The 24,259-nt window shown below is 33.6% G+C and overlaps 3 protein-coding genes across 3 annotated transcripts; 1 reads left to right on the forward strand and 2 right to left on the reverse strand.

Moving 5' to 3' along the window:
• Window positions 1-15,007: 15,007 nt before the first annotated feature.
• Window positions 15,008-16,930, reverse strand: LOC140445922 (uncharacterized). The gene has a single exon (XM_072538365.1). It carries the CDS (start codon window positions 16,811-16,813, stop codon window positions 16,412-16,414), a length of 402 nt encoding a protein of 133 aa, XP_072394466.1. The 5' UTR covers window positions 16,814-16,930; the 3' UTR covers window positions 15,008-16,411.
• A 613-nt stretch (window positions 16,931-17,543) lies between these two features.
• On the forward strand, window positions 17,544-18,961 carry Rpn12 (regulatory particle non-ATPase 12). The gene is made up of 4 exons (XM_072538369.1): window positions 17,544-17,767; window positions 17,864-18,232; window positions 18,490-18,675; window positions 18,738-18,961. Exons 1-4 carry the CDS (start codon window positions 17,660-17,662, stop codon window positions 18,876-18,878), a joined length of 804 nt encoding a protein of 267 aa, XP_072394470.1. The 5' UTR covers window positions 17,544-17,659; the 3' UTR covers window positions 18,879-18,961.
• A 3,062-nt stretch (window positions 18,962-22,023) lies between these two features.
• On the reverse strand, window positions 22,024-24,231 carry LOC140445923 (CWF19-like protein 2 homolog). Its single transcript, XM_072538366.1, has 3 exons — window positions 24,139-24,231; window positions 23,398-24,059; window positions 22,024-23,335 (listed from the first exon to the last, which is right to left on the reverse strand). Exons 1-3 carry the CDS (start codon window positions 24,139-24,141, stop codon window positions 22,045-22,047), a joined length of 1,956 nt encoding a protein of 651 aa, XP_072394467.1. The 5' UTR covers window positions 24,142-24,231; the 3' UTR covers window positions 22,024-22,044.
• Between the last annotated feature and the right edge of the window lie 28 nt (window positions 24,232-24,259).

A 24,259-nucleotide genomic window follows, 5' to 3' on the forward strand; every position in this document is an offset into this window, starting at 1 on the left:
TATAACAATTCACGTACATTTTGTATTTTATATGACGTATTTTTTCTAACCACATAACTTTTCATCTGTGCTCAAATGAGTTCAATTGGATTTATTTCGCAGTGGTAGAGTGGAAGTCTAAAGACTGTGATGTTTCGCCTTTCCGCCATTTTGTCAACTACGTATTTCTTGAACTTAGATTTGTGTTGCCGGGCAATTTTTAAAAGTTCTGCTTTTACCATTCCATCTTCGTAAGGCAGATACTTATTCCGCAGCCAGTCAAGAATATCCTGTTTCTTCCACGCATTCGTTAGAAGTCTTTCTACTAGTCGTGAACGATAAGGTGCATTATCTAATACTATAATTGAATTTGGTGGTATGTGTTCAATCATTTTCTCAAAATACTCTTCGAAAACATCAGCTGTCATCTCCTCGTGATAGTCTTTTGTGCTTTTGGAATGAAGTTCCAACAAACCATGCTTAACAAATCCTTTTTCACTGCCAATGTGAGAAATTATTAATCTACTGCCTTTACCAGAAGGTGGGGAGATACCAGTAGACCAACCTTCCATAAAGGCTTGCCTGGAGCTTAATATATTTTTATCTGACCAAATTTTTTTTAGAGTATGACCTGAGTTTACCCACGTTTCATCCTGGTAGAAGATGGGCCTTTCTTCAGCCCGGAATTTTCGTATGAATCTTACATAAATTCTTCTCCAACATCATCTTCTCCTCCCGGTCAATCAAAAGTGATTTTCGGTCTGATTTCTCCCACCGGAAATTTAATTCTTTTAAAACTTGCCACAATTTAGTTCGTCCGATATGAGGCAAATCCGGGTCGTCTCTAACTTCTTGTAAAATTTTGTTTAGGTTTGGTATTTCTTTTTTGAAAAAAAATCCATGAATTTTCCTTCGAATACCATTTTTGGCAAATTCATAAATTTCAATAGGCTTTTTCCCTCTCTTTAAGTTTTCGTTTGTGTTTAGGTTAGCTATACCGTGTTTTTTTCTTTCTGATAGGAACCTATATAAAGTTGACTCTCCTACGCCAGTCATGTTGGCACAACTTTCGACTATGTTGCGAACAGTGTTTGTGGGATTCTGAAAACCAGAGCATCGTGAACATTCAGGACAATAGTCTTCTCTCTTGGTGAATAGACAGACTTACTGACTGTACGCAACAGTACCGGTGTAAAACTTGATGATGAAGCCATCACAAACAATCCAACAAAACGAGCACGAGCGAAAGGTACGTATATGTTCGTAGGTATATGGAATAAAAAATCACTCACGCACTGCATATAATTCGCAAAAGAAATATTCGAGACGCTAATTACTGCCTTAGACGCGGAAACACCGACGAACCGTAAATTACATGCGATCAAAAACGTACTAAACAAAAAAATTGTTTTCGTTCATCTTCACCCTTTCAAGTTAAGTTTCGAATATAATTATATTATTAAAAATCTGGGGAATTCCATCTTAATTATCTTGCAACGAATAGTACATTCGGATATGAATTCCAGGTTTTCTAGTAAAGTGATTAAACGCGAAGATTAGTATTGAAATATCCAAAGAGATATTTCAATACTATTTCAAGATTCTTATTTACAAAATTGTTAAAGGTTAAATTCTTATTTTTATTAATATAATATAATAACCAACATAAGTCGTGAAAGTTTTAATTGTTTTTTTGCTAAATATATTAGTATTAAAATATTATCAATATTATATATAACAGTATTAAAACATTATATTATTATTTAATGAATAAACACCTTAGGAACGCCTATGATTTACGACCGTTTTATGAGTTTGAAGCATATTTCGTGCTCTCAACAATTTGTGAACAGAGAATATATAAAAATTCTATTGGGAATCGTCAAATGTCGCATGCTGACATACCTGGATAGACAAATACGACAAGAACAAACAGGCTACAGCTGTGTAAACCGAAAGCAATAGATCTGGTCTCAAGACCAATAAACAAAAAAAACAAAAATTATGATACTCGATTGTTCAAATTCACTGCAAACAACCGGATCCTTGGACCAGTTTGAAATGGTTAACGAGTTCAATTATCTAGAATCCTACATTGGTAATACAGACTCTAATGAAACCGGAATACGTAGAAGAATATAGTACAATATTCCACTGCAGGATCACTATGTTTATAACGACAACTACGTTATGAACGTAATGATCCTGCAGTGGAATCTTAGACTAATAAGAATGGCGGAAAATGCTTTGAGTCGATTATCAAAACTATGGAAAGATCGCTCTTTGTCGAAGAACATCAACATGAGATTGTTACGCGCCTTAATACTTGTTTAAGTGACTGCATAATATGTTATTTTGATTTGAATTCGTTTAAAAATTGTTATAAATAAATAGGTTGCCATAGAAAATTTTCGGTAAACTTTTAAACTTTAACCTGTGGGTATGAAATAGACCTTTTTCGACAAAAGTCACATATGTAGTAAAGTACCTACATTAGGTACACTTGTTTATACTATTCAAAAATTTTGTTCCACAGTACCATCAGGTTGATATAATAATAAAAAAAATCGAATTTGACTAATGTAAGGGCACATGATTTGTGCGTGAACGGAAAATTTGCTTCAGTGTTCTTAAGAAATTTAATAGGAATGGTTTTAATAAATCATGTTAAATTAGTTGATTTTCTTACGTAGGTTTTGTATATCTCGGGTAAATAATTAAATATTTTAGGAACAAAGTGTGTAAAATTGTGTTTACCAATTGATTTATAATGTATAAATATAGCCATGGACTTTTCTTCTAGTGCTGCAGATATGATTAACAAGTTTGTATGTAAACAAAATTATATTTAAATAATGTTAAAAACACCTGCTTGCCGATGGAAAAGTTCTGATGATAATAATAGGAGTACACGTAAACTCATCACCAATTAGCATAAATACCCTCGTACATAGTACAAACTCATCACCGCTATAAAACTAGGGATTTTAAAATAGACCCCGAGAGATTGGTAAACTCATCAATGGCTTACCTGCATCCAAGGCGGGTATAGACCATAAACCCCTTGCAAACCGATAAGATTTGGTAGTTTGACAGAATAAATCTAAAATAGGTGTATTAAACGCAAATGTAATTCATTGGTTTTTATTTGGAAATTCTACAAAATTCTATTGATAGCTACCTAATACGAAAAGAAAAATTTCTCTTCGTTTGCCCTTTAACATGGATAGTGAATTGTTCAACGTGGACAAAATGGCATGATAGATATCAATAATTGCAAATTTCAATTGCGAAAGACTCTAAAATTGAATTGCCTTGTGTAGACTTTAGACTTGGAATTGTCATACAACTGGTGAATAGATTTTACACCGTTTTTTAGTTGTTTCGCACTGGTAGCGGATTATTCTGATCAAACAGAAAAAAATCAGCTTAATTAAGTTCTTTTTTTTATTATGACAGTTTTACATGAGATACCGTTTAATTAATTAAGTTTGAATGTTGGTTCTCTAAAGCTCTGGAGAGATTAGGAAATGCCGAAAGGTCTTAATCTCGATGAAGGAAAAATCCGAATCTGCACCTCCACGCGGTAGAGGACGGGCAACATCAATTTTGATGGCTAACGCAGATAGGGACCGAGTGATTGCCGGTATAAGCAGTCCCCCACTTACCGACCAACGGCTCCGGGCGGACGAGTTGGTAGGTGGTAGGGCACTCTTTTGTCCTGGGGCTGAGAAACCGGCCCCAAAGGCGGAAGAATCAATGGTTTGGTCAACGGCATAAGAATATAGAAGGCAACGAGAAACCACTATATTAAAGATCCCTATGGATATCTCTAGTACAATTATAATGGCTGTACAACTCAATAAAAAGTCGCATACTGATCATGGACATCGGAGACCAAGATCCGGCAAGAGAGGTCATTCCCATGACCACAGGGCCTCTCAGGTCGTTAATATGCAAAATCCCTGTGAAATACCCAATAAAACACCTTTAAGAAAAGTCCACACGAATTGTCTGAAGAGGATATCCACTTGGAACGTTAGGACGATGGCTCAATCAGGAAAAATCCAATGCGCAATTAAAGAAATGGAACGCATGAAAATAGAAATAATGGGCATAAGTGAAATGAGGTGGCCTGACTCAAGTTATTGTGATATAGAAGACTACAGAGTATACTATTCAGGATCAGAAAATGGTAAATATGAGAATGGGGTTGGAATTATCACGCATAAAAGTATAGCCAAACAAGTCAACAACTTCATACCAGTGAACGATAGAATCCTCCTGTTACAAATAAATACGTCACCGGTGAACACAAACATCATACAAGTCTATGCACCCACAGCAGACCATAGTGATGAAGAAATATCAGAATTCTACAAACAAATAAGCAACCTTATAAGAGATATACCAAGACACGAACTCCTTATATTCATGGGAGATTTCAATGCAAAAATAGGTAACGGAAAAGAAGGGCAACATATTGGTCTACATGGATTAGGAGAGAGAAATCAACGCGGAGAAACAATGAGTATCTTTGCAGCTGAGCATGACTTAATCGTGCTAAACACATTTTACAAACTACCGCCTAGACGCCTGTATACGTGGAAATCACCTAGAGACAACGAAGAAGACGTTATTATTAGAAATCAAATAGACTATATGCTTGTTAACAAAAGATATCGAAATAGTTTCAACAGTATTAAAACCTACCCAGGCGCTGATATTCAATCTGACCACAATTCTTTAGTGGGCGTGTATAGAACTAAGTTAAAGAAAATACGCGGAAAAACTGTAAAAAAACATGACATGAGAAAACTGAAATGTAGCGAAGTAAAAGAAATAGTCAGCAAAACATTAAATAGAAAATTTAAAGAAATCGATAATACAACGGAAAGCACAGAAGATAAGATAGAGTCCCTTAAGAAAACAATAGACGACATTAAAGACAATTTTATGAAGAACGAAGAAGGTAAGAATAAGACATGGATGACGACAGAGATTCTGCAACTAATGGAAGAAAGAAGGAAAAACAAGAACGATAACTCCATGTATAAAACATTACAGCGAGAGATACATTTGCTCCATCCGCATTACATGGCCTACCCACCTCAGACGTCCTATCTTTATGTGTTTTACGATATCTGGTTCCTGGTATATCCTATAGAGTTCGAAGTTGTATCGTCTTCTCCAGACACCATTTTCATTTACCGCTCCATAGATGCGCCTTAGTATTTTTCTTTCGAAACATCCTAACATTCATTTTCATTGCTTTTTTGTTAAAGTCCAGGTTTCTGAACCATATGTTAGGACTGGGCATATTATTGTTTTGTAGAGTTTTACTTTTGTATTTCTTGATATAACTGTAGATTTAAAAAGGAGATTAAGCCCAAAATAGCATCTATTAGCCGTGCAAATTCTGCGGTTTATCTCTGCGGTAGTGTCATTTTCAGTATTGACGAGCGTTCCCAGGTATACAAATTCGTTAACTGCTTCGATGACGTCATTTTCTATAACAAGTGGCCGTAGTGTTTGTGGTTGCGTACCTATTTTCATGTATTTTGTTTTATTGGTGTTTATTATTAAACCCATTTTTGTAGCCGCTTCCTTTAATGCTACGTACGCCTCTCGTGCTGCGTTTTCCGTTCTCTCAACAATATTGATATCATCAGCATATGCTAAGATTTGCACAGATTTGTTATATATTGAACCGGTAGTTGTGATTTGTGACGTACGTATTACTTTATTCAGAGCTAGATTGAATAGTATACAGGAGAGTGGGTCTCCCTGACGTAGCCCGTTATTTGTTTTAAAAGGTTCAGAGAGTTCCCCTGGATTCGTACTTTGCATTCAACTTTTTCAAGGGTTAGTTTGGTTAAACTTACCAACTGATTTGGTACTCCTAGGTCTATCATTGCTCTAAGCAATTCTCTTCTATTTACAGAGTCGTAGGCTGCCTTGTAGTCTATAAATATGTGGTGCGTGTCTACGCCGTATTCCAGTGTTTTCTCTAGAATTTGTCTCAGGGTTGAAATCTGATGAATTGTTGATTTACCACCTCTGAAACCAGCCTGGTATTGTCCTATTATTCGCTCTGCTTATGGTGCCATACGATGGCATAGTATATTGGAGAATATTTTATACGCTGCATTTAGGAGCGTAATTCCTCGATGGTTAGAGCATTCAAAGATATCTCCCTTTTTGTGTATGGTGCAAAGTATTCCAATATTCCAATCATTGGGAAGGGACTTCTGTATCCATATTTCTTTTATAAGCTGCTGTAGCGCTATTATGATATCGTGGCCACCTTCTTTCTATAATTCCGCTGGGAGATTATCTATTCCGGGTGATTTGTTTCTGGCTAGTTTGTTTACAGCGTCTTTAACTTCCAGGATCGTTGGTGGATCCTCCTCCCTCTCTAAGTATGTGCCCCAAATATGCTGTTTTTCGCCTTTTAATGGTGGTCAAAAGTTCTCTGCCTCTTCTCATTCTGTGCAACACAATTACTTTCGTAATATTATCGGTCCATGGTATCTTCAAAATTCTCCTAAAAAGCCACATCTCAAAAGCTTCCAGTTTTCTCATTAAATCAACATTAACAGTCCAGGCTTCGACCCCATAAGGAAGAATAGAGTGGATATAACATTTTACCATCCAATATCGGATTTGCAGATTGAGTCTTTGGTTACTCAGAAATTTCCTCATCTTTAAAAAGGCTGCTCTTGATTGCTCTATTCTTGAGCAAATTTCTGATTTCGGATTCAGATCATCTCTAATCCAGACTCCTGTATTTCATTTTATCCACTTGCGCAATATCTTCATTTTTTATCTGGATCCTTGTAATGACTTTGTCCCTCTTACTGGTAACCGTGGTTTTTGTTTTCTTTATATTTATTATTAAACCAAACTGTTCCCCAGTATCACAAATTGTGTTTAGTAACGTCTGCAGATATGTCTCACTTTCAGCGATAATCACTGTATCGTCAACATAATGGATGTTATTTATATTTTCACCATTTATCTTGATCACTTCTATACAGTTTTCAACTGCTTGCGTAAATAGCTCTTCAGAATATATATTAAATAGTAATGGTGAAAGTATACAGCTCTGTCTCACTCCTCTACTTATCTGTTGCGCATCCGTGCTAATGTTACCACAGCCTGTTGGTTCCAATAGAGATTTCTCACTATGTTAATGTCATTTTTGTCGAGGCCTTTTCTCTTTAGATATTCCATGAGAATGTTATGTTTAACTTTGTCGAAAGCTTTCTCATAGTCTATAAACGCAACGAAAAAATCTTTTTGTTGGTCTCGATATTTTTGGGCAAGAGTTGTGAAACTATACAGAGCTTCCACTGTTCCGAAGCCGTTATGAAAGCCAAACTGTCTATTACTCATATCCGCTTCGCACTTTTTGAATATTCTTGCATGTATAATCTTTAAAAATGTTTTTAATAAGTGTGACATTAAGCTGATTAAACTATAGTCATTACAGTGTTTGGGGTTCTTGGTTTTTGGTAGCAGAACAAAGGTCGATAGCAGCTATTCTGTAGGTATCTCACCAGATTTGTATATGTTGTTAAAGAGTATAGTTATTGCACTTAAATTTTCTTCGTCTATAAGTTGTAGAAGAGTATTAACTACAAAATACTTCAATCCAAAGACGACTGTAGAAGTGACAAAAAGGACTGTCCGTGACCAAAAAAAAACCTAGATCCGAATACGATATAACTCTTACTGGGGAAGTATACCCAGTCAATCACATTACAAAATATATTTTGGACACACATTCGCTATATTTGTGTTGTTTCAGTCAATTTAATAAGATCTGATAAGATTTTATCTTGGCCCTATAAAGTTGACCGTAACATGTCGGAAGCATAACCTCGAACAGCCGCGCACTCCAAAAAATAGCCGTTTCTTCTGCTGCCCAATGGTTTGGTGTTGCAAAGGCTACAAATTGCCTGAAATATATGGACCAAGAAGACTTTCATTAATTGGTGGCAATTTGAATATAATGTAATGTGTTGATTAATCTTTTGTCCGTTCTTCCTTCGCTGTCAGAGCTGGATCTACTCAGATTCTTTCGGCTTTAGTTGGTGATAGATCTGTCGTTTGGATCCGGTTATTTATCAAGATTGCTGGTTGTTTAATTTTGTTTTCGAAATCGTCTACATTTTTCTGTACTTTATTAACTATAAGAGAAACTTACCAGAAACATTTTTGTATTTCTCATCGCGCTTTCTATAAATTCCTTCTAATTTTACTCTAATCATTTCAGATCCGGTTCAGTTAAGAAAAATAATTATTAAAAATATTGCTTATATTTTAACTATTATTTTCACTTAAAATAGATTTACTATCACTTTTTTGCTATCGTTATCTGTTTTTTATAATAGTATTCCACCGACCTTTAGAAGCTTGGTCATATTTTATAATTTCTAAGCGAAAATAATTATTTTTTGCTTCAATAATTAGCTTTATTAATTTATTTCTGAAAATTGTGTATTCTTTTTTACTTTGAAAAATAAAAGCAGATATCGAGCACAGTTTTATTAATTAAATCTTGCCCAAGTACTTTCGCTCACTAGAGCATCTTCAGGGGCATTTCGTCAAATTTGGGCTATCCAACAATCATAGAATGTCATAAACATAAAATTAAACATAAAGTTGAACATAACACTACACTAAACAAGGACACTACCGCCTTGCAGAGCATCCAACTAGATGAGAAAGACATTAAACTTATTGCCTACTTTACTGGAACCAAACAGCCATTATTAATACCAACAACAGAGAATCGAAGCCAATCAGTATTGAACGAGGCGTAAGACAGGGCTGTGTACTGTCTCCAACCCTCTTTAACGTGTATTCTGAGAATCTATTTAGGGAAGCTTTAAAAGATCAAAAAGGAATTATCATAGGAGGAGAAATAATTAACAATATACGGTACGCCGACGATACTGTGATTCTAGCTGAAAACATCGACGATCTGTAGGAGCTAATCAATAGAGTTGACATGGAATGCACAAATTGGGGACTGTCGATAAATATCGATAAAACTAAATACATGGTGACCAGTAAAGTGGATATCGGCGCAACCCAACTGATATTAAACCAACAACCGCTGCAGAGAGTTCAGAGATTCAAATACCTTGGATGTTCGATTACCCAAAATCCTTCGAAATTCGATGTAGAATTGAACAGGCAAGAAACTCATTTCAAAAATTCAAGCCTCTATTATCCAATAACTCATTAAATCTGGAAATCCGTGAAAAGTTTACAAGATGTTACGTGTGGTCTGTACTTTTGTATGGATGTGAAACTTGGACTTTAAACGCCGATATCATGAATAAAATCGAGGCGTTTAAGATGTGGTTGTATCGAAGGATACTAAAAATTCCATGGACTAGCAGAACCAGAAACGAAGAAGTTCTTCGAAGAATGGGACATCAACGAACTCTATTAAATATTATTAAGAGGCGTAAACTAGAATATCTTGGACATATAATCAGAGGACCAAGATATGAGTTCCTTCGGCTAATTCTCAACGGTAAAATCGAAGGAAAGAAATGGATAGGACGGAAGAAACTCTCTTGGTTGAGGAATTTGCGGCAGTGGACAGGTTTGACAGCGGACCAATTGCTACACGTAGCGCAAGACCGAGATCAGTATAACAATATTATAAGCATGGTAGTCGCCGACGTTGCGTAGGGATATGGCACTCTAAGAAGAAACAAGGACAAACAGTTTAAAATGATTTAAAAAGTCGAAGCTACATTCTGATCGGCAACAGGAGAGAGGATCGGCCTCTCCATGGCCATAACCAAAACAATGGATTTTTCTAAAAGTCAAAGTTATTCAACTCAAAGTAAAACCCGGAAAACCACAGAAATATTTCTTTCTGTGGTTTTCCAGAAGTAAAAACAAAATTGGTCTTATTTATGATTTTATCATTCGTTATTAAAAGGTTTTCCCCAATTTTCCATTGTTATTTTTGACATATAAATAATCGAGATTTAATGTAATATTTTCAATAATATTTTCGTTTATTATTGACACGAAAATTCCGATTACTCGAACAAATATTCCCTTAATATAAATTTCCATAATAATAATATTACTACCTAGTATATTTCCCATGTAAATATTTGTATTGTACAAATTGTTGTGGCTAATAATTTAAAAGCAGGAAACATCAAGAGATTAGAGGTAAACATGGAAATTTATCAAGAAAAAAAAACAGAACTAGCCGGTAGGTAAAAATAAATAATTTGTATTATTAGAAAGATGCTAGGTAATTTAATAGGAGAGAGACATGAATGTGTGTTTTCGCTGTTGTTGTTTAATAATGTATACTTCCAGTTTACTGTTAATGAAATCATTTTTGTAAATTTTACTTCTTGTAAACTTCTCTGCACACTACCTATCTAGATTTTTTGTAAGTTATATACGTTTTTTAAAACCCTGGGCCCTGATTCTAATTGAGATTTCGACTAAAAACATGTCAAAATTAATATGGCGACGTCGAAATGCGACTTTGCGAGCCTTGTGGATTTCAGCTGAACTAACCAAACTACGTCACTAATTTTCGATTTATCGAAATTAATTTCAACTTCAAGAAAGTGGTTGAAATTTCATTTCGAGTCGAAATTAATCTGACATGACTGGCTGGACTGGGAGAAGTGAACTTAGGTTCAGTTTAGGTAGGCAATGTTGTGTTTTGATTCCTGATAGGAAAGCTGAGGCAAAAAGTATTAATATGGCTGCGTTTTACGGACATTTGCTGGTTTTGGAGGAATTAGAGAAGATAGATATCCGACGCTCACAACGGAGGATAAGAAGAATGTTACGGGATACTCAAAATCCTTTTTCACTAAGTGATGCTCCATTTAGGCAGCAATTCCGGCTTAATAAACAAGCTGCAAATTATTTGATAAGGGTATTAGAACCATATTTGGAGGAGGGTGTTTATGCCTTTAGGATATCTACCCAAAATGTTTAGGGTAAGTATTACTAAGCTGCACTGCTGCAGTAAATTTAAAAATATATTAGAATATAACCACTAAGTCAAATCTTAGTGGTTATAACTTAAGGATTTTTTTCCTTGTCATCTTTTCTTTCAATTCAAAATATATTTGAGAATAGCCACTATTTATGATTTAACAACTCAAACAAGAAAAAAAAGACGTTCACGGTACGTAAACAAAACAAACGTTCAACAAGCGTAGTGCAGCGTGCACCCAAATTTTCAGCAGTGTCAAAACGATAAAGTAAATATCCCCAGTTTTAACTACAATCGAAATGAATGAGAATTGCTAGCGATTGCGACTGTCATGGCGAAGTCGCTTTTAAATTTCGACATCAAAATGAAATAGAATCAGGGCCCCGAGTGCGATTTTACAAAATATACCTGCTGTGACCACAAGCCCTACCTTCTATGCATAGGTAATCCAGAACTGTAACTATCTCTACCCGATATCAGCACGTCTTACTAAATATACCTGATTCCAGCACAATTGGCGTCATTTTAGCCTTTTAACGAATTATTATGCTGTAATCTTGAGCGTAGTCGTCACTTTGTTGGTTGTCATTGTTTCATCTATGTAAATACGTATGAAAAATGTCTGAATTATATTTAAGAAACGAAATTGCTGCGGAAATGCTAAATAATTGAGGGGAAGTACTGCAAAAAAGATGTATAGTCTCATCAAGAGGATATGGGAAGAGGAAAATATATGCCCAAAGATTGGATCAAAGCTTTATTATGTCCTATATACAAAAAGGGGTATAGATTTGCATGTGAAAATTACAATAGGTGTTGCTCTGTTGAATACTTGTTACTTGTTATAAGAAGGAATAAAATGTATGAGCCCCAGCTCCTTAGGCATACCCGCAAAACTGGTTAGGTTAGTAAGAATGACTCTGAATAGCACATGAAATCCTGTAGTATGGAGAGGATTTTCATCGGATTAGTTTGAAGTGAATAGAGGTCTTAGACAAGGAGATCCATTATCAACGGTGCTTTTTAATTTAATATTGGAAACGATAATCAGTAATAGCCGAGTTAAAACGACCGGATCCATGTTCAACAATGAACACCAATGTCTGGTCTTCGCTGATGATCTTACTATTCTAATGAAAATAAGAAAAGAAATACAAAATGTTATAAAGGGATTATAAAAGGAGGCAAAATATTTTGACCTAGAAATAAAACAGGAAAAGTCAAAGTACAGGATAGTCGGAAATGTACAGCAAAAAGAAGAGGGGCAGTTTACTTTCATATCTAATGAATCAAGGAAATATAATTTCGAGAGAGTGGTCCATTTTACCTATCTGGGGGTTATTATAGAAGAAAAAGGTCAGGAAGAATGGGAACTGAATGCCAGATTGGCACATGAAAATAAAAAGATTGGAAGCCTAAGACCACTGATAAAATCCAAATATGTATTGAGAAAAACAAAGTTAAAAATATATAAAACAGTAATAAGGCCCACAGTAAAGTATGGACAATGAAATAAGTAAATACGCAGAAACTGGAAAGATGAGAAAGAAAAATGTCAGAGCTATATATATAGAGACAAAAACACGGTGGAAGGTTGGGTGTGATGTACAAACAGGGAACTATAGGAACTGTATAACAAACCAACCATTAATCGCTTTGAAAGGAAAGGACGATCCAGACAAAGATGGTTGGATAGCGTACAGGAAAATCCCAGAAAAGAGGAAAATGATGGTTGGGAATTAAACATTCCTTTATTAATAACATAAATAAAAATCGACCAAACGCTAAAATACATTAAATGACGTTTTGAAGCTATCTTCTGTATTAACTCCAAATTATTTTTTATCTACAAGTTTTAGTGCTTGTTTTAACGTAGCTTAAAGAATAAAAATTTTACCAAACCATAAAACTGCATTGTTATTCCTTCCGAGATTCCCTCTCTGTCTTTCGAGACGTATTATTTGGAAAAATATCCTAATCAACCAAATTGTATCTGGATTGGGTATATTTAGTAAGATGTGTTGATAGCGATTACGAATACTTACAGTTCTAACAAGCTATGGATGACGTAAGCATAGAAGGCGAAGGATGCTCACTGCGGGTCATTATTATCCGTCGTTTTGAGTCCACTGCTGAACATGAGCGTAAATAATTCCATTGCATCCGATCTCGAGCACCCTGAATCCAGTTGTCTGGCTGATAAGAATCGTGTACTAGCAAAAATCGCAACCAGGGTAGGTAAAGTAATGAGGAAAAATGAAAGAAGAAATGAAACATTTATCAGCGAACGGAAAATGGAAATAATTGATCAAAGAATAACTAAAGGGCATAAGAACAAACTAAAAAAAAAATAGTGTATTTAATAATGACTTGAATGTTTAAAAATACGTTTACTTGTTTTCCTAAAAACTTGTATCTTTTTTATACATATAAAAAAACTTGAACGATGCATAGGATCCATAATTCGTCATCAGGTTCCACATTTTTGAAAAAATATAAAATTTGCAAAAATTATTGCACAATAATTAATAGGATGGATACTTAATTACTCAAAGCAAAATATTTCTACATGCCCATTAATTTTTATTCCACGTACATAATTACCTGTCACTTCATTTAAAAAATATCATCGTCCTATAATGTAAATTAGTTTGATAAGGTGCTAAAATTGATTACTCACACCACACTCATTAGCACTTGTACATTTCCATTACTCCTTTCATAACTATACAGTGAAATAATTGGATGATTCAGCGCTGGCTCTAGCCTTTTCCGTGCCAACAAACAAAAATATTGAATTATTGACGCTCCTGTCTTTTTGCCAAGATAGCTTGGATTAGAGAATATAGTTGGAATGCAAATTGGTGTTAAAACAAGCATTATCTTGATGAAAAATCTTTTGCTTTACCAAATGAGGCTGTTTCTTTCGATTTTGTTGCTATACTCCATTCTTAATAATATACTCATTAACCTCATTATATACTCAAAAGAATTATCTATAGAGAGTTATGCAAGATGCAGTGGGAGACAATAAAACACTAACGCCTTATTACGTACCGAGGGCACGGAAAGTCCTCAGTCCCGGATACGTAAGTAGTCGTTAACACTAAAAACCTTAGCCCAAAGGTTATACGAACTAAAGATGTACAATAAGCCAACTGATTGATGTACAACAGGTTATAAAAACAAACGGCTTCCGAAACCACGTCTTGTTCATAGATTACAACAGCTCATAGATGTTCTCAAAGCAAAACAATGTTTTCTGGCGGTTATACTAAGGTGCAGCATATGTTGTAAATTATCTTCACTTTGAGAGAATAGTACTGCGTCGTCTGCATAGCAGATTATTTGAAGTTATTGTTCTCCCATTTGGTACCCTTTTTTAGTTCTTACTTTTTTATTATTTCGTCCATTATCAGGTTGAACAATAGAGGACTCAGGGAATCTCCATGTCTTATCCCATTTAATCCCCAGGTAATTCTTCTTTTACTTTTACTTTTATTGTGTTGATTTGGTAGGTTTTCTTGTTTAAATACATGTTCTCCCACCCCAATCAAAAAATTTTATTGAGAAAAGTTGTGCAGTTTATTATTATAGTACCGTTTTTATTACGGTATTTTGGTACCAAATTTACTAGGTAGCCATTGAGTTATAGGTCATAGACATATTTTTGGAGGTTCACCGCTCGCTTTTTATTACCGCCCTTTAGTGGTCATCGTTCAATTGACATCACGTCAACTGCCCACTGAAATAATTAATTTTATTTATCGTATTAGGGATCCTTTACTCCTCCAAGTTTTATTTACTTTATAGGATAAAATGTAATTAGTATTTTTGTTGGAAATAAGTCACAATTTAAATTTAAAATAAGTTTATTTTTGACGTTTCGATTTTTTCTTTTTTTCGGTGAAAAAAAACTTATTTTAAACTTGTAGCTTATTCCCAAAAAAATAGTATTAAGATGCCATAAGAAAATAGCTTCAGAACAGTATTAGGATAAAATGTATAAATAAAAAATCAAGATGCATTAAATAAATTTTATTTGGTTTTTAATTATCTATAAATCGAAGTTAGAAGAGACAATATCTACGAAATTTAAGTTTTTCTCCAACCCATTTACAATTACACAAAAACTGTAATAACCATCAACATTTTAGCTAATTATTGTACAAGAATTCGTTAGACAATTTTCGTTTATACAATTTAGAACTTGGTTTTGGAATGTTACTATCAAACACATAGAAAAAATATTTCTTACTACTAAAAATTCGAAACTAAATCAAATCACTAACATTTCAAACAAACTACTTATAGAAGAAGAATTAAACCAAGAAATATTCTTTCTGAGCACTTATGTAAGAGGGCAGTGGTTTTTTAGTGATAGGTACTCGATTATTGTCTGGAAGTACCCCAAGCTTCTTTCTTCACTAAAAATATATACTTTATCCCTCTGAAGACACATATATTCCCAATTATAGCTATATATAGAGTATAACAATAATAAGCGAAGTATTCATTTCTTATAATAAATATATATTTGCTTTATGATCCTCAAGAAAAAAGGAATTCTTATTTATGTAATTATTTATGTTTTACATAACTTTTAACATCAATTAAAAAAAGAGAACTTAAGTAGAAACTTTCACCAATACATCTGTAGTGATTTTGCAACAGTTAGTATATCAAACTAGTCTTAATTTGGATATATAATAAGTTTTCTCAAAGTTAAACTCCACATACTGTACACATTTTTTTGTTTCTAACGGCTTTATATTATAAACAGACAAATCTAGGCTGTTGCAAACTTTAAATAATGTTAAAAAAGATTTAGCAAATAAAAAAATCAAATTTTATCAAAAATTCTGATATAACTTTTGCAATATCACTAAAGAAATGTTTAGATATAATTACTGATATTCAAGGATTTAATGTAATTTTTAACAGCAATTAAATATCCACAACTTTAAAATAGAAAATATAAACAAAATTATGTTGATTTTGGATAGCAAATTAAAAAATAATCGATTCCTTTTAGTTTTGAGGAATATTATAATTACTTATGTATAGATTTCTCTGCAGTCTTGTCATTAATAAATCTAATTACCTATTCTACGAGAACAATAAGTTCTCAAAATCGCATTACAGTACAGGTTAAAAAATACAGATTATTATATGGTGTTATAAATCCTTATGCTTTTTTCAACGCTATTATACTGTGAAAAAATCAAATAAATATAACAATATACTAACCGAGCAGCAAACTTAAACAATTCATTAAAGCTACTATATTCACTACATATCACAGGACAACAGATCAGTTGCTATACCTGAACATACGTAGCTCGATGGCCCGGTTAGGTAAACAAAAAATCACCTCTACAGTCTTTTCCCGCCACCTTTTGAAGGCGACCCTTCCTTTTCCGCGTCTCATGAACTGGTTTTTTCGCTCTCTGACCCACTCCTCAAGGACTTCTTCAATTTGTCCAGAAGTCTGTTGTGGAACTTGTTCAAGGTCGGTTCTGAGTCGTTCTTCGGGGGCGATGACCCTATGCTCATATTCCTTACGGGGCTGGGAAGGCTGCTTTCACTAGTTCTGGAACTTGCTCTGGAGTACTGTCTGGATGACATATTGCTGGGCACAGAACTACGGATCGGAGATGTTACAAATTCCGATCCAGGAGAAGTCGACAGACTTGGTCCTTCTGATTTACACTCAGACACTTTTCTCGAACGACACGACGTTGGATTCGCACATTCAGAAACTCTTCGAGAACGATTGGCTTTGTAGATATCCCAATCGTTTTTCACTACTGGCATCATAAAAGCCATTTTTGATCAATTATTTTATTATCACTTTCAAATTTCAAAACACCGAAACGTCACTTTCTTAAACAACTTGTTATCGCAACAACAATTCTAGAATGAAGATTTCCTGTGCGTACGAGACTGTTTTATGTCATCGGAAACTTACTACGTGAACTCTGATTGGTAGTCACTTTAGGGAGGGGAAACTCTGCCTTGTGATTTCCAATAACAAACACATGTGAGTTGTCACGTTCTCCTTCTAAAATCGAATCAATGAACGCTAACGACTGCGCAATGTTTTCTGTGAATATTCTAGAATATTCATACATCTAGCACACAGTAGATGGCGATATAAAAGAAAACTAGTAATAACTAATACCCCACACATACGGCATAATGGATTAAACATTTTATTTCAGTAAAATTTCTGTCTCATAGTTATTAAGATTAAAAAAGATTTTTTTTATAAAATATGACATTTTTCCTCAGTGATAACTACTTTTACAAATTAGTTAAACTATGGTCTTGCCCAATTTGTTATTCACGTAGTGAAATATACATGATTGATATACAAAATTCTAGAATATATATATATATATATATATCGCTTAATTATTTTATTAATACACCAAAAATGGAATAGTTATTGTAAAATTTACACTATGATACTAATAATGCATTAACGTAGCTTCAATTAATCAAGCTTGAGGTAGTTCATTTGCAGGTTTTTTTATTATTTCGTACATCGACAGACTGACAGCTGTCACAAATATTCAACTCATTGCGTTTTGTTACTATTGTAATTTGTGATTCAAGTTTATACGAATATTTATAGCTAAAATCGGGAAGATTGAATCAGTTAAATAAGAAATGGCGAAAGTAAATGAAGTGGCTAATTTGTACAAGCAATTAAAATCCGAATGGAATACTAACAATCCAAATTTAAGTAAATGTGAAAAATTACTGTCAACTCTTAAGGTAACATGCTGAAACAATTTATAATTACATTGCTATTTTAATAAACCCTATATATCAAATTAGGTTCTTAAATTATACCGATGTCTATATTTCTAGCTTGAGCTCACCAATCTAATGTTTCTGCCAATTACCACATCTACTGCATCCAAACAAGAACTACTTCTAGCCAGAGATGTTCTAGAGATAGGAGTCCAATGGAGTATAGCCGCCAATGATATTACGTCTTTTGAAAGATACATGGCACAATTAAAATGTTATTACTTTGATTATAACAACCAACTACCAGAATCACCATTTAAGTATCAACTGCTTGGATTAAACTTGTTATTCCTGCTGTCACAAAACCGAGTAGCAGAATTTCATACTGAATTGGAACTTCTACCTGCAGATCACATTCAGAATGATGTGTACATCAGGCATCCTTTGTCTATTGAACAATACTTAATGGAAGGAAGTTATAATAAAGTAAGTATTAAAAAGTAGTATATATCTTTAATTGAACAAAATGTTAGTAATTAGACCTTTCTATTCTTATAAATATAATTTCTCTCTCAAATACCAGGGAGGACACCAGGCAAAAGAAATAAGAGAAAAGTGGCATTTTATTATCCAAATCCAAAAATAAACTTTAATATATTCTAGATCATGTCTTTATTTATTTATTTATGGGATGCCCCCATTTTTACAAAAATTTAACAATCTTAACTCCATATTCATTTCAGATCTTTCTGGCTAAAGGTAATGTACCTGCTAAGAATTACAACTTTTTTATGGATATTTTATTGGACACCATAAGAGAAGAAATTGCAGACTGTTTGTCAGTAGCTTATGAAAAGATCTCAGTAAAAGATGTAACCAGAATGTTGTACCTGCCAAATGAAGAAGCTGCTAAAACATTTGCCAAAAAGGTGTGTAAAATTGTGTTGTTAGTCAAGTTATTTTAAAATCTTATTTGTTTTTTGTATTACAGGCTTTCCAGCTCAAACCTTGGAAACTCAACAACGATTTTTTCCACTTTCTTCCTGAAGAGAAGACCCATGAACCCATATCCTCAAAAGAACTAGCACAACAGGCTATAGAGTATGCCAAGGAACTTGAAATGATTGTCTAATAGGTGTATTTAATTCTTATATTTAGGATTTTGTTTTATATAAAAATCAATATTAAATAAACAAACAATTAATTTGTTTTATACTATTTTCTTTATTTTTTGTAAAGCAGAAACTTTTATAAACTTTGGGAAGTGTGCCATTTATTATTAACCACGAACAAAATAGGCAGTGGTGTTTCAGTGGTAGTACCAAGAGAAAACATTGAACAAATAGGGAAGCTAGAAAAAAGGGAATAAAGAAGGTGGCAAATTATAGGCAGTTATGGTTAAAAAATGTTATGAATGATATGGGATAAAACAAGCCACAAAAATACTCATTTAAGAAGAAACAAATAAAGAATGTAATAGTTATACTAAAATAAATCCATTGAAAAACCATACCTGGAAGAAAAGTACAGAACATAATTGAAATAAACAGATGGGTAAAGGAAGTATATATAAAAAATCTAACATTCATTCCTTATAGGTTTTTAATTGAACTTCAGTACACCTTCCTTCCAGAAACTATTGGTACAGGAAGTAGCACAAGACATAGAGAGTAGGTGGGAACAACTCAGAGAAAGATTGAACAAGCAGCCAAGTTAGCACTTCCAAAACCCTCTCAAAGAAGACAAAAAGATTGATATGATAATGATTGTAAGAGAGTGATTAAGACGAGCCAGAATCAATAGAATAAGAAAGAATAATTTGACCAATAGATAACTACATGCTGAAAAGAGAGGGAGGCAAAGAAAATATGCAGAACAAAGAAAAGGTTGTACCTGGAAGAAAAATTTAATAATATTGAAGATTTTGTAAATATAGGCTTCAACCAAGAAATAAAAAGAGAATGAAGTCAATATAAAACCCCACCGAAATATTAGAAAGATGAGGATGGCTATTTAGTAGGAGGAATAGATGAAAAACTTAGAGATGGGCCACATATTTTAAAAATGTATTAAATACTGATAAAAAACAATATCTCCAGATACAGCAGCCACTAGAAGAATCAATAAACTGGAATAACAATCATGAAATACCAACAAAAGGAGAAATAATAGACATAATAAAGAGTTTAAAAAATAATAAAGCACCAGGTGAAAATGGCATCACAGCAGAATTCCTAAAAAAATGTGGCTAAAGCCTACAGGAAGAAATCAGAGTTGATATGTGAAGTATGGACCAAAGAGCAAATACCAAAACAGTGGAAAGAAGCCCTACTATGCCCAATACACAAAAAAGGAGATGTAAAAACTACAGGGGTATAGCATTACAAGACACAACATATAAAGTTCTAGCTACATAGATCAGACATAGAATTAATGCCAACATTGAAGAAAACCTGGATGAATAGCAGATCCTGGCTAGTTCATATGAATTCAATCTGTTACTAACCATATTTTTCATTGATTTTCGACAAGCATATGACACAATAAACAGACATCAAATAATGACACATTAAAATGTTTTAACTTTTTGGATAAAATAATATGATTAAAATCCCTAAATCCCTTCTGAATGAAACCAAAAGTGAAGCTATGATGGAAAGTCAAGTCTCTGACAGCTTTAACATCACTAGAGGCCTACGACAAGGTGACCCCTGTCTACTGTACTTTCTAATCTAATAATGGAAATAATTTTAAGGGAAAGTAATATACACACTAAAGGCTCAATCCACCACCAAACACATCAATGCATAGCATATGCAGAATATCTTGCCCTAATAAGAAGAAGATCAACAGAATTAAAAGAAATTTTGAAAAGACTTGTGATGGAGTATGGGCTTGAAGTAAATGAAGAAGAAAACAAGGTATATGGAGATAAGGGGTTATTTCCCCTTAGGGATTTAGGACAGTTTTGGAAAGTATCTGCCCTAGACAAGAATATAACTTTGAGATAGTTGGACAGACAATTATTTGAAAGTAACATTCAATAAATAGAAATAAGGGACTCAAGAAATCGAAATTAAAAGTGCTGGAAATCTAAATAAGATGCTGTGATCAAAGAAAATATCCAGAAGAGCAAAAAGAAGAATATATACAACACTTGTCCAACCAATGGTGTTTTATGCTAGCGAGACCTGGATTTTAAGCAAAACCATACAACTAACGCTAGATACTCAGAAGAGTATATGGAGGTAATAAGAGATCCAGAGAAGAAGAACAAATAATGCAAATATAAGGACAACAAAAAATTTCAAACATTGCAAAGTTCACAGACTAAGATGGCTCAGACACATAGCTAGAGTGCAGAAAGCATTAATAAATACTGAAATCCCCAAAGAATTAATAAATACTGAAGCTGACCCAAAAAGGAAAAGAGAATGACCACGAAGAAAATGGAGAAAAAAGTTAGGAGTATAAAATTGGAGAAACCTAGCATAATCTAGGAAGAAATGGAAGAAAACCATTGAAGCCTTGGGCCTCTAGGGCCTGTTTGAGCTGATGTATATATATATATATATATATATATATATATATATATATATATATATATATATATATATATATATATATATATATATATATACCTTCCTTAGGTTTATTTTAATCAATATTTCACCAAGCAATTAAAATTCTTCAATTACTTGGAAAATTCCATCACCTTCTTACTTTGTTCTTCAAATTTTGGCTTTTAGTTGTTATCCACTTGCTATGGTGTAAATCAAGCATGCTTTCAATGATTTCGTAAACAAAATTATTAGGAAATAGTAATTTATCTTTAAAGAGATGGGAAAAACCTTTCATGCCAAAATAAACTGAAAAGTAGGACAAATCTTTAGGTATAGCTTTTCTTCTGCCCTTTAATGACAACAATTTCTTGTTTTGTGCCCACTATATTTCTGATTCATGAATGGCTTTCTTAACTAAATAAAGAAATGGCAGCAGTAAAATGGACTCATTTAAATCATTGAATAGGAAGAGAAGCTGGAAAATGGACAAAAATATATTAGAAAGGGGCAAAATAGGCAGTTGTGCATAAAATGTGTTAAGATTTAAGAAACAAATGAAAAATGAAATAAATACAAATGTCCATTGAAGAATGGATCTTCCTCACAACTGCAAGAAAAGAACACAACAGAACTAAAATTCACATATGGTGAAGGAAGTATATACAAAAATCTCATATTCATCCCCTACAGGTTTTTAAATCAAACTGCAGCAAACCCAGCTTCTATTTGTTTTAATCAATAATTCACCAAGCAATCAAAGTCCTTCCATTTCTTGGAAAATTCCATGACCCTCTTACTTTGTTCTTCAAATTTTTGACTTTTCGGTTTCCTCCACTTGCTATGGTGTAAATCCAGCATTCCTCCAATAATTTCCTGTGCAAAATTATTAGGAAATAGTTGTTCATCTTCAATAACATGAGCAAAACCTTCTTCCATGCCAAAAGAGACTGAAAAATAGGACAAACCTTTTGGAATAGCTTTCCTTACATCCCTACCCTTTAGTGACACCAATTTCTTGTTTTGAGCCCACTCTATTTCTGATTCATCAATGGCTTTCTTGAAGTAAATTGGAGCTAAGTCACCCTCTTCTTTGGGTACTGGTATACACTCTATTACCATATGGGGAAATCTATGTAAACCTTTAGCAGATTCAAAAAATATAACATCTTCATCTTGTTCTTTAAAAAGTCTTACAAGAGCTTTCCTTACATCAAGGATATCTGACCATTCATTTTCATCTAACTGAGTAGCACATGGGGTATGCCTTATTGGAACTATAAGGCAATGGCCTTCTGTTAATGGTTCAAATGATGGCAGAGCCAGATATAGAGTGTCTCCCATGGATACCATTAAATGTTTCAGCATAGACTCTGACTGAATACATCTATCACAGTTGTCTAAACTCTTGGACACTTTTTTATGATCTTGTATAGCCTTACTCCTATTTTTCTCATCAGTCTTTGAATCTGAGTGTTTCTCTCTGATATTATCTGAAAATATATCATCTAAATCATCATTCTTTTTAATTTTACTATAAGCTTTGATGAACTCTTTGTCTTGATCAGCTCCAGCTTGATATTTTTCATTTTCAAACATTTCTTTTAATGAGTATTTATCATCATCTGCAAAATATCTTACTCTTTGATTGTCCCTATGTGTTTCAGTTCTCTTTTTCTTTCTAGAATTACTGGACTCTCCATATTCTGATTGCAATCTCAAGGGCTTGGATTGGCCTCTAGAATCAGTTTGTGTAAGTAAAACTTCTTCATCTCCTGCTGCCTTTTGTTGCACTGACTTTCTTGCTTGTTCTAACTTTTCCTTTAGTTCTGTGATTTGTTTCTCATTTCCCATTATTTCAGCTTTAACTAATTTTGCTGCTAAAGCATTCAAATCTTTTTCTGTGTACTCAACTGTTTCTGGAATTTCTGTAGTATCTGTAACAGTGCCTGAAGGATTTACAGTGTTATTTGTTTTTGATTCTTCAGCATCTTTCTTTTTCTTCCAATTAGATGTACTACTGGATGGTCTATAAAATAAATTAAAAATAATATTATCAGTTGTACCATACACTGGTCACTTTTAACATACCTAGTGGATTTACTATCACTATCTTGCTTCTTTCTCCAACTAGAACTTCCAGTACTTGGCAACTGAGACCTGTAACCTGATGATCTGTGCCTTCTATCTGAATCTTCATCATCTGAAAGTACTGGTTTTTTAAAACCTGGCAAACCATCTCCGCCATGTTTCCAGTAGGGATTCAGTTCTCTATCACAGTTCCTAGGATCATACTGCTGTTTTTCCCTTTCTAACCTCTTTTGCTCATCTCTTTCCTTTTTTCGATCAGAATTAGATGATGTTAAAAATTTAGTTTGAATGTTCATCCATTCTTCTCTCTGTGCAATTGATTCTTGTTTTTGTAACTTACTTTCTTGACTTTCCTTAGTGGGCTTGTAAGGGGGACTTCTAGATCTAGACCTATATGAACTTCTTTTACATTTACTAATTCTATCTTCATCAGAAGAATCACTACTGGAACTATATTCATAATTTTTATTTTTTTTGCTCTTCTTTTTCTTATATATTTCATCTGAGCTAGATTGTGAATCTGACGAGGAGCTATAACTACTCTTTTTATTTTTGTGCTTGGATTTTTTCTTTTTCGATTCTACAACTTCTTTCTCTACCCATTCATCTTCAGAATCGGAGCTGGAATACCTTTTAGATTTTTTAGATTTCTTTGATTTGCCCTAGAAATAATGAACAGTTAATACCATAATAAATATTTGAAATAATATGTATCTTTCGTGACAACATTTATTATCTCACCATTTATTTTTGTTTATATGAGAACAACAATGAGAAAAATATTTTGAGATTTAAATACACTGTTTAAATACCTAACCTAACCTAACTTATGGTGTCAACGTTACTGTCACCACCTGTCACT

Source organism: Diabrotica undecimpunctata, chromosome 7 (genome assembly GCF_040954645.1).
Source record: "Diabrotica undecimpunctata isolate CICGRU chromosome 7, icDiaUnde3, whole genome shotgun sequence".
Lineage (NCBI taxonomy): Eukaryota > Metazoa > Arthropoda > Insecta > Coleoptera > Chrysomelidae > Diabrotica > Diabrotica undecimpunctata.

Coding starts and splice junctions, on each gene's coding strand:
- LOC140445923 (XM_072538366.1), bottom strand. Junction 23,336..23,397: donor AGTGATAGTAAATCCACTAG/GTATGTTAAAAG, acceptor TTTATTTTATAG/ACCATCCAGTAGTACATCTA.
- LOC140445922 (XM_072538365.1), bottom strand. CDS start 16,813: ATGGCTTTTATGATGCCAGTAGTGAAAAACGATTGGGATATCTACAAA.
- Rpn12 (XM_072538369.1), top strand. CDS start 17,660: ATGGCGAAAGTAAATGAAGTGGCTAATTTGTACAAGCAATTAAAATCC. Junction 17,768..17,863: donor AATTACTGTCAACTCTTAAG/GTAACATGCTGA, acceptor CTATATTTCTAG/CTTGAGCTCACCAATCTAAT. Junction 18,676..18,737: donor CTAAAACATTTGCCAAAAAG/GTGTGTAAAATT, acceptor TTTGTATTACAG/GCTTTCCAGCTCAAACCTTG.